This window comes from Trichinella spiralis (genome assembly GCF_000181795.1).
Source record: "Trichinella spiralis strain ISS 195 chromosome Unknown Scfld2, whole genome shotgun sequence".
Taxonomy (NCBI): Eukaryota; Metazoa; Nematoda; class Enoplea; order Trichinellida; family Trichinellidae; genus Trichinella; species Trichinella spiralis.
This window is the reverse complement of record NW_003526941.1, coordinates 9,666,582-9,679,881: the sequence shown is the minus strand read 5'-3', so window position 1 is coordinate 9,679,881 and position 13,300 is coordinate 9,666,582. Positions and strand designations below refer to the sequence as shown.

Below are 13,300 nucleotides of genomic sequence, written 5' to 3'. Positions count from 1 at the left end.
TATTTGTGATTTTTTTTATTAAAATTTTTATCTTTCACTTCAATAGATTTCGGCTCTGGTCGATTACGCAAATGGATCCTCATCATTATCATCATCATCATCATCATCAGTAGCAGCAGCATCAACGCTGTGGTGGTGATTGGTTGAAATTGCCCGCAAGGAGATTAACCACGTGGTGGCGCCGAAAGCTGACTGACTAGCTGACTAGCTGGCTGACTGACTGGCTGGCTGGCTGTTGTTAGTTATTCGTCACTTGAGTTGTCATCTTGCAAGCAACGCGTTGCAGAGCAGTTGTCAACGGTAATTGATATTGTGCTCACCAAAGCCTGCCACGAAATCTTTTGCTCTGTACAGTTTTAGAAGAAAAGGGAGAAAAAATTAGGAAATTTCGTCATCATCAGCATATTCTTCTACTGCTTCACTGGTATCACAATCTTTTGCATTTGCTAATTTTTATTCATAAAAATTCTCTTCTCAACACTGCTGCTCTCTTTTTTGCTTTCTGTTACTGATGGTTCAAGCTGGCGTCACTGGAACTTTGATGACAACAGCCCACGGTCATGCTGCCAACGATATTGCCAATGCAATCAAAGAGAAGACGAAAAAGTCTTGCTGGAACGGTGGACAGAATATTAGCATCTCTTTGGTTGTCAGATTGGCCAACAAAACGTTCAACAACCATTGTAAAGAGAAAGAATTGTCACAACCGTTGCGACCAGCGGTGCCTTCTGCTTCGTTGCCTCTGCCCAACGCATCAGATTCAAACACAACAGTCGATTGCATCCAGCTTGACGATGCGAAATCCTATTCCACAACTACTGTCGTCGAGTCGGTGGTGGCGGATGATCAGCAACAGCAATTGCAAATCGACGTGGACAGCAAATTTGAACGGATCTGCACAGTTGGTACCGTATATTTATTTTATTCGCTCGTCTTTATTTTCATTTTTTTAAAAATAATATTCTTCTATATTCAGGCACAGGTTCTTATGGTCGAGTTTATTTGGTCAGACAACGTGATAGTGGAAAATTTTATGCATTGAAAGTGATGAGTTTTCGCAAAATTGTACGCTCCAAGCAGCAAAATCATGTACTTTCTGAACGCAAAGTACTGGAAAAATTGAACACCCCGTTTGCAGTGAAATTGTAATTCGTTAGTAGTATCTGTGGAGATTTTATTTTAAATTAAAAAATACTCTTTTCAGACATTGGGCTTATCATGATGCAAAATGCTTGTACATGCTGTTGGATTATGTTCCCGGCGGTGAATTGCTGTCGCATATTCGTTTTCGAAAACAGTTCAGCAACGACGTGGCTCGCTTTTATGCGGCTGAAATTGTCGTCGCGTTGGAATATTTGCATGAAAGGGGCATTGTATACCGCGATTTGAAGCCGGAAAATGTTCTCATAGATCGTCATGGTCACATCAAATTAACCGACTTTGGCTTTGCCAAATTGCTCACTGACAGGCAAGGCTAAATGTCGTATATTTTTATACGTCCAATTTTTATTTGTTCTTCTTAATTAATTAATTAATTTAATTTCAGAACATGGACAATGTGCGGTACACCAGAATATCTTGCACCAGAAATAGTAACTGGCAAAGGCTACAATCAGGCTGTGGATTGGTGGTCACTGGGTATTCTTATTTATGAAATGCTTTCGGGGTATGTTGAAGCACTGCTTTTTACAATCGTTTATGTAATGCTTGCTTTGTTTTGTTTCTATTTCTAGTAAAACCCCATTTGAAGCTCCTACAGCTATAGAATTGTATCAGAATATTGTTTATGGGGATTTCAAATTTACCCGACAATTTGAACGTGGTGCTAGAGATATTATTCGAAAATTTTTGCGTGTAGAAAAAAGCAAACGATTGGGCAATACAAAAGTATTTATAATAATATTATATAGATTTAATTTTAATACATATATTTCTTTATTTGCAGGAAGGAATATTGGCTGTGAAAAATCATCGATGGTTCGTTTCAGTTAATTGGGATCTGGTTGCTCATCGACGTTTGCAGGTTTGTGTTATGCAAAAGCAACTTTTATTGTCATTATTTATTGCTTATAGTAGTCGTTAGTCATCATGTAATAATTTCGATTGATCTCGTCAACAACACAAGCATTAGTTAATTGTTGTCATTGGCTTGTTTTACATCGCACATTTATTCATTGCTTGCTTGCTTGCTTGCTTCCTACTCGACAGATTGAACAGTTAGTTTATTAAGAGAAAATTTTTATTTATCCAAATATGTTTCAGTTTATATTTTTGTTTTTATAATTTTTTGAGAAACCGAGTAGGAGTTATCTTTTTAATATTTTAGCCACCAATCAACCCAAAAGTGAGTCACGATGGAGACGCGGGCAATTATCACGAGTACGAGGAGATCGATTTGAATGAGTTTAAAGAATCCTCCGACGAAGACATGCGACATTTTGTCGACTGGGATTACAACATTTCGTTGGTGTTGGACGAAGAATGAACATTTTTGCATTGATTGATTGATTGATTGATTGGATCGGTAGAATTTCGACTACACAAGCACATTTGTGATCCTCTGTTTCTGGTATTCCTTCTACTTTTGCTATAATGCTGGACGATCACAAGCTGACCTGTTGACAAAGCACAAAGCAATCATTTACACTACACTACTCGCCTCCTCTCTAGAATCCCTTCACTCCACTTTATCCCCCTCATGCACTTTTTTAATGCTATTTGTTGTTATTATTATTATTGCAACGGTGGTGATGACAGTAATTATTATTTGCAGGTTGGAGCTCAAAAGGTTTGTGCATGGCAAATTTGTAATTATAATTTTGAACATAATCACGAAACAGCAGCAGTAACTGTATGTATGTGTTTTTTCTGATCTACTTTTATTTCACGTGTTGCATTTGTTGCGCAACGGTTTTCCAGTAGTTTTTCTCCTTTATGATGATTATCATCAATGTTTTTTGAATTGTATTCAAAAATAATCATATTGTTGATTTTTTATATTGTGATCTTTTAAGCTTTTTTAAACGCCCTAAAATAAGCATACAATGAGAAGAATGCAAAGTCTAGAGGTTGTTTACCAATTTTATATTTTTTAAATGTGCAGTTATTTCGAATCAATGAATAGCAATAAGCATTTCTCTTTTCTGTGCTGTTCAGTGAAAATTGTTTGCTTGTTCGTCTGTTCAATTATTTCATCATGTCAACAATGGTTTAGTGAAATGCAGGTTTGATTGATAATATTGATTAAAAATTTGCATACACATCTGATTTGTTTACTCGAGCATTTGTTGATCAGTAATTGTCGATCGGTGATTGCCTTTTCGTACTTTTGTGTTATGTATCACGCAACAGAGAATATGTAATGATGATAATATTCAACAGCTATTGAATGGAGATGATATTTTTTTTCATTTTGGAAATCTTGCAAATTGTTCCAAACAAAATGAAGAAGGCTAACAGACAGACAGATTTACAAAGAAAATAAAGAAGATACAAAAGAACAAGGTAACATTTACAAGCGAACTATATACTGTTATCGTGTAGTGTGGGAGATTTAATGAGTGAGTGAGTGATATCTGCTATATTTATAAAGGTAGTGTAATCGTTGCAACGCGGAAGCGGTTAGTTTTATTTCGTTCGAATTTTACCAGTTGTATTTATTATTATTATTATCAAGATTTCAGCATAAATAAAATTTTATTTTCATTAGCTTTTCGCGCTATTTAGTTGCAGTTTGTCAAATGATAACGGCCATTTTGACATTAATAATGGCATATTTTTTTGATTTAAACGAGTATTTTGTTCCGTCGATGCATTGCGTTCATCATTTCACTAATCGACCAACCGGTGCTTAGTTGGCCAATAAGCAGCGCATTAACGTTTTATAAAACCAATGGATTTTAAAATTTATAATGTATTTTTATTGATTTAAATTGCTTTTTGTCTTTTTGTTTGCAATTTTGCATTTTTATGTGCTGTAGAAAGATGGATGGATAGACAGATTAAGTAGGAACAATTTTGCCATTTGGCCAGAATACACGAATGACATAAGCAGTAAGTAGTCATTAAAAGAAAAAGAATAAATTGAAACGGGATTGAAAAAATCTATTACAAATAATAAATCTGCGTGAGGATGTTTCCATGCGGCATGTCCAAACGTATACATGAGAATTAGTGGAAGCATCATCAGATGGGAGAAGATGTGCTCAACAGGTGTTCAGTTAAATTATAGCTCGAAATTGCTCATCATTGCTCAAAAAATCATTTACTAACTAACATCTGGGACCGGGATTGATTTTTTTTTAATTTTCATTTCTCTCATGCACGAGCAAAGTATTTCATAATATTTCGATGAACAAAAACAATAAATACACATGCAAACGATTGGACGTATGAAAATTTGAATATGAATTTCACTCGACGAGGGGATGATTTGTTTTAGTCGTGAAACTTCAGTCGGTGCCAAGCAGTACCGGCGGAGAAGAGCATTTTATTAATTTTTTTTGAAACTTTCACCCATCAACTGCTGCTACGAATGAGAATTATCCAAACAATAATTATAACTTTTCAAAATAATGATTCTTTTTCATTTTTGACACTTAGAATTTTTAAATAAATAGATTACTATTATTTCCACCATTTTATTATTTACTATTAATTGTTTCGTTTCAAAATTTATACATTTTGATTTATGTTTAAAAATGTACTTTTATTTCAAGTATAATTTCAATTTTTTTTACTAGTAGACAACGGCGAATTAACGAAATGCCGTTTTCCAGATTTATTGAAAAAAAAATAAGTTAGATTTGCAACTTTCTCATCAAAGGACATCAAAATGTTTGTTTCTTTGTTTGTTGTTTTCTCCTCTTTCGTTCTTTCAATTATAATTGATAAAAACCTACAACGTACAAATGGAGCCATTGATCGCATGTTAATTATATTATTATTATTGACCTTGATTTTCATTTAAAAATACTTTTCTACTTTTACACCACAAATTTTGCTGAAATTATTAAAAAACTTTATTTCAGTCATTTTTAATTAAAAATAAAACAAAATATATTCATGAATTTTATTTTTTTTCATAATCTTATGTATCGCAGAATTAATTATTCTGTTTAAATCGAATATAATAAATGCCAGTAAAAAGTAAAAAATGTGCTGGTTTTTCTATGTATCACTTCTTTGTTTTTAAATCGATGCCAGATATTGAAAAAATGGTCTGCTGTCCAAGTTATGCTTTTATTATTAAATTGAATGGACTGGAATAACAATGTGCAATGCTGAAGTGATTGTCGTGTTGCTCTTCTTATTACAATTTTAATATAAACAGAAAAAATGTTTTCCTTACAAAAAGCACTGATAAGAGAAGAAGAAACCAATAAGAGGAAAGGTATCTTTCTTTCGAATCTTAAATTACTGTAATTCAGTGTGTAATTTTTTGGAAATTGTTGCTTACTTTCCGAGTGCTGATTGAACTTCCTTTTTTTACATTATTTCATTCATTTTCTACAAACACGAAAAGTTTAATATTTCACTGTAGAAATATTGCCGATTTCGAATTTGAATGTTTGAATATCAATTTCACGCTTACTTCAGCTGCTGCTGTTCGGGTATTCATTTACACAAAGAAAGATGACTCCATTTGAGTAATAATATAAATTTATGGAATTTAGAAAATCAATTGCACCACGGCTAATCAAATAAAAGTTTCAAATTATTAAATAAATATACATTACCAATGCGTGCGTAGTCGACAGAAATAACGCGAACAGCGTGATTTCGAAATCGTCTGTTTCCGTGTGTTCAAGCCAGGATGCAGCAGATACGACGGACGGCATTTTCTTCTTTCAAATAGTTCAGTATTATTTTATACTTTTTATGCTTTTAACTTATGATAAATGGGCATCCTGTGGGTATGTATCTTTTGCATTTGCGCAATTTTCATCAGTTCTAGTACGCTTGACGTACATTGTAGTAGTACATGAAATTTGAATATCTCAACAGCAGCAGCTTATTGTTGTATCGTGCCGCGGACTTTGTACCATTGACCACTCCCCAGTTAGCTCAGCAACTGCAGCAGCTTGGGACAACAAAAAATCCCCTTTATCCTCTTTACCTTAACAACTGCACGTAATTAATCAATGTAGCTTTTCGTTTGTCATTTTATGAACTATATTATTCAAACAGAAAGCAAAATAAATCTTTTGTTAAAGTTTTGCCTTTGAAATAACCAATGGCTGTTTGCATTGCTTCTCTGAGTCTCATCAAAATTTATATATAACTAATCTTTGAGGAAGCGGAAAAGTCTTCTGCTTAACACCGTCATTTTGCAGCAGAACCAGAGTAAATTATCACTGTTTTCCATTTTCATTACTGTAAATAGAAATTTGACAGTTACTGTTCTCAAATTATTTTAAACATATATTTATAATAACATGAGTATATTCAACGTTTTGTGAGAAACTTAGATTTTGGAAAATTTCTTTTTCAAATATTCCCCTGCATTCATTTCCTTTCTTCACATCTCAAAACTGAGGCTTCACACTCTCATGTTCCCACGGTTCAAAAATTGATTTTCTGCTTGATCCGATGGCTTGGATGAAAGACATCACCTTATATTATTCTTAATATGTCATCAAAACAATCACAGAACTTCACTTTTGTTGAATAAACAATTTCTGTAATGTAGTTCACTGATACAAAAAGAGATTTTCAAGTTCAAGAACAATCATTTTCAACAACTCACTATTTATTATTATCATTAGTACTGCGTTAAATGCACTTACTATGTTATTATTCGAATCTGTTGTGCATTTGTATTAGTTTGCCATGATTTGTTCATTTGATTGTTTAATTTGCCACTCTATTATGAATTGTTTCTTCAAATCATTACTTTTTCTCTTTTTTTTACAACAAACCAGCATTTCATATAAAATGAGCAAATATTTCATTTTTTGTATTTATAATATTTTTAGTATTTGAAATAAACTTAGTAGTAATGATGAAATTATTGTTTCCGCAATGAGAATTCGTAGGGCTAGAGTTAAATATTCTCTCAAACACAGTGTATTAGTTAAGTAAATAAAGCGCAGTGAAAACTGTGCACTAGTGATATTTATGAGCAGGAAACAATGAAATAAAAATTTGCATACGGGTTCGTTTGCTTTATTCACATATTAAACATAATTATAGTTTGACGGCGTCCGTGTATGAAAGGACTGTGAACTGAAGACGACCAACATTAAGCGCCAAACAATTCATTTGTTTTTTTTATTAATTATTATTTTTTGGAATAATTTCTGAAAAATAATTTTTCAATCATGAACACTGAAAGAGCATGAACATCAACAATGAGAAGACAGCTCATTGAGATGTAAGTGGCAGTTTTTTCACTTTTATGTCGTAATCACTTAACAATGCAATTGAGAATCGATATTTAGCATAATTTCTTATTATATTCTCTATGAAGAATTCTCAACATAAGATGATAGTTGATTACATGAACGTCAAATTTCCATACAATTAAGATTGATTAAATAATACCATATAGGTATTGTTTATCTATTATTAAAATATGGTCGTTTGAAGATCATCTTCACGGTACCTAACAGACACGTTTAATTGACTAAACAAGCTACTGCTTGCAAGCAGCTCACATAAAATCAGCTTCATTTGAACTACTTGCTTTTTTGAATTAAGAAAATTTTCAGACATACATAGGTGCGTTTTGTCAAAGTCAACTTTTTAGTTATCGTGTTTTCTGCCAGATAGTTTATATTTTAACTAATTTTTGAAAATTAAGGACATTTTTGAATTTTCAAATATTCCTTACTGGTTGAATTGTTGGACAGTGCGTTTCTTCTGTTCATACTGTATCCCGGCATAGGTTAGAATTTATCAGTGCGTGATGCACAATTTTTAGTACTTCAACCCAGCATGTGCATTATATGAATTAATCAATTTATTATGCTTGTGTTTTAAGCAAATGTTATGTTTTGCTATTTTTCTGTTTTAGGCATTCAATTTTCTTCTTTTCAAAGTGGTTGATCAACGTCTGATTGAAATGTTCACTAAACAATCAGTTACTTTAAATAAATGAATGAATTTTGCTGAATATTGCGACATTATTATCGTGCCAGTACAGCTATATTTACGTAAGACACTATTTCATACTTCTTGAATTTACGCCACAGTATTATTTGTGATAGATAGTAGCTTTGATTATTATAATATTTGGTGTTAGCTCATTACATTGTTATTATACGTTTTCAAGGCATACATGCATTTCTAGGTCAGCAGAATAACTTTATGCTAATGTGATGGTAAACACTGCCGTTGGCATTCTGCTACGTGCACTTTGTGCTATTCAAATGCGGTAGCAGTGTTCCATATATAAATTTCTGTTTATTGAGAGAACTGCACTATAGGATAAAAATGTTCGCTGCTGAAGGGCGGTCTATTTACTTACTGCATTGCGTTATATGGTCATTTCGATGCTTCACTGCAACAATTACGTTGTGATTGTTGGACTAAAAATATGAAGAAATCACGAATATCAGTTACAAAATGTATGACTCTACGTTTGCTTTATACGTTATCCCTGACAGGTCTGCTGACAGGTATGAATTTTCATATATTTGTTATTTTTCATACAATGTTTTCTTTCTTTCTCTTGGCACACTGCACTAAACCTGCGCTCTTTATAAGCTTTTCGTAGTTGTTTGATTTTAGTTCTTTTGAATGGAAACTAGCGCGTTGTTTTTAGTAATGATGTTCAACTAATATTCGAGACTTTATTACGGCCAAGCCATTATATGATAGTACTAATGGTATATTTTGCTATAATTTTCAATGGTCCTTACAAATCCATTTGTAAAGTAGTACTCTGACATAACAGGTGAACCCCTCCCGCATTATCTTTACTGGCCACTGTAATGTTTATTGCTAAGGTAAGATACTTGCCCAATTGTTTAAAGGAAATGTCGTGTGCAGTCGCACAATCGCACCCCTAAATGCTTGTCACTGCTCAAATCGTGCACAAGATTGTTTCAGCATGACATAGGAAAGCTGCTGTTAGCTAGAGAACACACTTTTATACTACCACCTTTGATACTTTCAGAATGGCAGTAACGTTCCCTTCATTTTTGAAATGACTCCTTAAAGTTTCTGTTATGTCATTGTACCGCCAATAGCACTGATTTATACAGATGCACCTATTTTCTGTCATTGAGAAAATAACTCAATGCCCATAAATGTTGTCAGTATTGATAAATGAAGCAACGCCTGAATATTATATATGAAGATTGAGTGGAAGAATGCCTATGACAACTTCCACCTCCTCCATCCTTCAACTTCTCCCTCATTCCTTCCTGCTATGCTGTCCCGCCCTCCTTTCCTTTCTAATGATCCCATCATTGAGCTCGTAATAATACTAAGCTGAACAGAGATCGCATTCAACTGAAAATGCTGCCCATCCCCTATTGCCTATGCCTGATTCCCTATGCCTATCCCCATATGCTCCATGCCCCTGCTCATCATAAAATTTCATGACAACTGTTTAATTTTCCATAAATCTGAAAACGTATTTTATTTTCGAAACTATTTTCTGCGGAAGCTATTTTTTATTATCCATATAATTTTGATCAGAAGAAATGCATTGATAAAATAAATTATTGAATCACCTTGTACTTTCAAGCAACTAAATTACACAACATGCATAAATGCGCAGTGATAGCATTTTCGTTTATTTTTAGTAATCTGCGATGCTTCAGGTTAATAATATTTCCTTTTAGGTAATTTTAGGGAAAAAAAATTTGCATAACAATGCTATATTACGTAGTAATAGGAAGTGTGCAAATAGAAACGTAATAAATTTCATCATCTCGTTTCACAGTGTTGCTCATATTGTTCATTTTACTGCGCTATTACTGATGGAAAATTAGGTTGTTCTTCCTGAGGCAAAGTAAATAGTCATTTGCATAATTTACTTAGTATTATACATCTAATCAGAGAACTTCGATTACATTAGGTTATTCAGTTCACTGCAATGCTGTCAATCTAGCACGTGGTCAACTATAATTCCCCTCTTCAACACCATCCATGAATAACTGGTAAGTTGGATTTGATATTTTGGTGGTGGTATGCTATGCATGTTACTTTGCATATATGGTGATTGGAAACTGGCGGGTGTTTTTCTAGTGTTATAATTGCTAAGTTTTAGATACATCAGATGCTGAAGACGAAGAAGTATCTATTTCTGTTTTTTATTTATAGATGACTGCATTAATATAATTCACTTTTAGAATTTACATTATTTTATATTCATATCAATGAATATGAATCAACCAAATTCTGAAAACTAACTGAATATGGTAACTATGCATCATGATGAATATGCCTTGCTTTTTACTTGAATTTTTCTGTTAAATTTAGGTTGAAGGTGGCAATGCCATTAGCGCCACATTGCTTTTTTTCCAACTGCAGCACTAATGTTAAATTATCATGTATATGATATCATGGATTAGGTGCCCTTGATTCAATTCTTTTAAGAATTGAAAATTATATTTGCCTTGCTCCGTTTTGAAAATGCCCAGGTGCAATCTATTATCAGTAAAGACAGGTAAAAGCTGTTTAACAGTGGTTGTTTGAGTTGCTGACATGGCGTTCAAAAAACGTATGACAAAAAACAGTAAGTGTTGAATTTGTTTAATTAGATAGCAAGAAGATAGGCGTATTAGATATAGGTATAATTAGGTAACTTCTGTAATTACAGATTACGTCTTCAGCTGAGTTTTTATGGTGTTCATTTTGCTCTGGGAAACGTGATAAGTCATGTTCACATCATTTCGTTCTAAATTTGGCATCACAAACATCCGTAAGTATTGAATTTGCTCCTGATTGCAGTTGCATCGTACAGTGTTTGGTGCAGTGACGTTTCCCAGTTGTTCTAGTGTGGCTTCACTTATCACAACAGTAAGAAGGAATGGATTGTAATTGTAGTAGATTTCGTCGTCAGTCGAGCAGCGTTCGTACAAATCCTGACAACGTATTGGTGCTTGTTGCTGTCATTGCGTTTCCAATGTGATATGACAATAATTAGTGAGTAGCTTTTTTTATAATAGCTGTGGGTTACGTCATCCCATGAAGCTTGTACCGTTGGCAACCCTTGTTCACATGGACATAAAGGCGTTTCCTAGCCATCCCAGTGTGTCTTTGATTATCCCAAATAGTATCGTTTATCAGTAAGTATTGAATTTGATTAATTAGATAGCTGGAAGATGCGAATGTTACATGGATTGAATTAGATAACATCTATAATGACAAATAACATCATTAGCTGAATTGTTTTCAACTTCCTTTCGCTCTGGACACCGTGCTTAGTCATGTTCACATCAGTTTCTTCTAGATGTGGCATCACAAACATCCGTAAGTATTTAACTTGCTCCTGATTGCAGGTGGATACGTAAAGCGTGCACATTTCATCCATGACAGCATTACATTAACATCAAGCGAATTCGATGTTTCTTCTGATGGCCCTCTGAGTTGAAGTTGACGCAGTGACGTTCATCATTGGTACTAGTGTGATTTCACTTATCATAAGAGTAAGAAAGAAATAAATGATTGTAATTCTAGCAGACTACGTTGAGACAGTCGAGTAGCGCTGGTGCCCGTATAGATCTTTCGTCAGTGCGTTTCCAATGTGATATGACAAAAATTAGTAAGTAGTTTTTGTTTATAATAGCTGTGGATTACGTCATCCCATGAATCTTGTACCGTTTGCAACCCGTGTTCACATGGACGTAAAGGCGCTTCCTAGCCGTCCCAGTGTGCCTTTGCTTATCACAAATTCACAAAGAAGGAATTCGATATTGTTTATGACAGCAATGAAAGACGTTAAATAAATAGAACAGGTATGTCGCTGTACATCCCAGCATTTTGTTCTTGATAGCAATTTATGAATTGTTTCAGTCGCAGCCGATGGCACTCTCAAATTGCGTTTACGGTTCTGATGTAAGGAAGGTCACGCAAGGTAAGGAAGAATTGCATTATTTTTTGTAGGATAATTGTCTTTAATGTTTTAGTGCGTAACTGTGAAGACGAGAGCCGCATCTTGAATGATCTCCATCGAATAACGTATTTATTATGCTGCTGTTATTCGTCTTCAATTACTTTCTATAATATGGCTGTAATTTGTAATGTAATGTAAAACTATGAATTTTAGAATCATGGCATATTTATATTGAATTCATTAAGAGCAGTAGAGAGCGTAAAGTACTGATACGTAGCATCAAGGTAAGTGGATAAAGTAATGCAGGTAAGTAGAGTCGAAGCGGATACTAATGTGATTGCGTACAGGTAAGTACGATAACGTAGGGTGCAGGTGAGTGAAATGAAAAAGTAAGTTGTGCAGGTAAGTACTGTGCTGTGCGTAGATTTAATAGAGCGGAGAGGTAAGTATGAAGTGAAACTACGCTGAATGGAGTACGGGAAAGCGTAGTTAAGTAGTGAGGTAATTGGAGAACATGTAAGTATCGAATTGAAGAAGTATGTAGAAGCCTGGGGCTGAATTATGTAAATTTTCGAAAAAAATACCTGAGGGAATGCCCTGGGCATAGCCTGAAAGCAAATGAAAATTTGCATATCCCCCTGAAGGCAAATATTGTGCAAAAAAATGCTTTCGGCGTAGCCTGCGGGAATATGCAAATTTTTATTTGCCCTGAGGCATAGCCCGAGGCGACGCCTGCGGCTAAATTTCAAAAAATTTCAAAATTTTCAAAAAATTGCCTGAGGCATAGCCCCAGGCGTAGCCTCAGGGCATATAAAAATTTGCATATTACCCTGAGGCAATTAAAAATTTGCATAAAAACCCCCTTAGGTCAAATATTGTGCTATAAATTGCCTGGGGGGTAGCCTTAGGGCATATGCAAATTTTTATTTGCCCTGGGGCATAGCCTGAGGGTAAAGCCTGGGGCTATATTTTAAAAAATTCGAAATTTTCAAAAAATTGCCTGAGGCATAGCCCCAGGCGTTGCCTGAGGGCAAATAAAAATTTGCATATTACCCGTAGGCTACTAAAAATTTGCATATTTTATTAAATAAATCGCCTCAGGCTTTTTTAAATTTGTAATTTCAATATTCACGTGTACATTCTCCATACTTTATCCTAAACATTACTTACCTTAACTTTTTACACTACACTTCACCTATCCAGTACATACCTTCACACTTATACTTACCTTCTGACTACTTACCTTCACCTATCCAGCACTCACCTTCACACTTATACTTACCTTCACAC

General features: G+C 34.2%; 3 protein-coding genes across 3 annotated transcripts; all 3 read left to right on the top strand.

Annotated features, from left to right (window-relative positions):
- Positions 1-511: 511 nt before the first annotated feature.
- On the top strand, positions 512-1,478 carry Tsp_10991 (hypothetical protein). The gene is made up of 3 exons (XM_003380968.1): positions 512-905; positions 977-1,130; positions 1,205-1,478. Exons 1-3 carry the CDS (start codon positions 512-514, stop codon positions 1,476-1,478), a joined length of 822 nt encoding a protein of 273 aa, XP_003381016.1.
- On the top strand, positions 1,479-2,403 carry Tsp_10990 (cAMP-dependent protein kinase catalytic subunit). The gene is made up of 5 exons (XM_003380967.1): positions 1,479-1,483; positions 1,547-1,666; positions 1,734-1,887; positions 1,946-2,023; positions 2,293-2,403. Exons 1-5 carry the CDS (start codon positions 1,479-1,481, stop codon positions 2,401-2,403), a joined length of 468 nt encoding a protein of 155 aa, XP_003381015.1.
- A 7,764-nt stretch (positions 2,404-10,167) lies between these two features.
- On the top strand, positions 10,168-12,617 carry Tsp_10989 (hypothetical protein). The gene is given in 13 exon segments (XM_003380966.1): positions 10,168-10,188; positions 10,223-10,248; positions 10,435-10,492; positions 10,775-10,876; positions 10,906-10,991; positions 11,002-11,082; positions 11,124-11,206; positions 11,457-11,521; positions 11,635-11,723; positions 11,744-11,894; positions 11,971-12,031; positions 12,224-12,294; positions 12,555-12,617. The coding sequence occupies 13 exon segments, from the start codon at positions 10,168-10,170 to the stop codon at positions 12,615-12,617; spliced, it is 957 nt and encodes a 318-aa protein (XP_003381014.1).
- The last annotated feature ends 683 nt before the right edge of the window (positions 12,618-13,300 follow it).

Coding starts and splice junctions, on each gene's coding strand:
- Tsp_10989 (XM_003380966.1), top strand. CDS start 10,168: ATGGTGATTGGAAACTGGCGG. Junction 11,083..11,123: donor GCTGTCATTGCGTTTCCAAT/GTGATATGACAA, acceptor TTTTTATAATAG/CTGTGGGTTACGTCATCCCA. Junction 12,032..12,223: donor TGTAAGGAAGGTCACGCAAG/GTAAGGAAGAAT, acceptor TATGAATTTTAG/AATCATGGCATATTTATATT.
- Tsp_10991 (XM_003380968.1), top strand. CDS start 512: ATGGTTCAAGCTGGCGTCACTGGAACTTTGATGACAACAGCCCACGGT. Junction 906..976: donor TGAACGGATCTGCACAGTTG/GTACCGTATATT, acceptor TTCTATATTCAG/GCACAGGTTCTTATGGTCGA. Junction 1,131..1,204: donor CTGGAAAAATTGAACACCCC/GTTTGCAGTGAA, acceptor TACTCTTTTCAG/ACATTGGGCTTATCATGATG.
- Tsp_10990 (XM_003380967.1), top strand. Junction 1,888..1,945: donor AACGATTGGGCAATACAAAA/GTATTTATAATA, acceptor CTTTATTTGCAG/GAAGGAATATTGGCTGTGAA. Junction 2,024..2,292: donor TTGCTCATCGACGTTTGCAG/GTTTGTGTTATG, acceptor TAATTTTTTGAG/AAACCGAGTAGGAGTTATCT.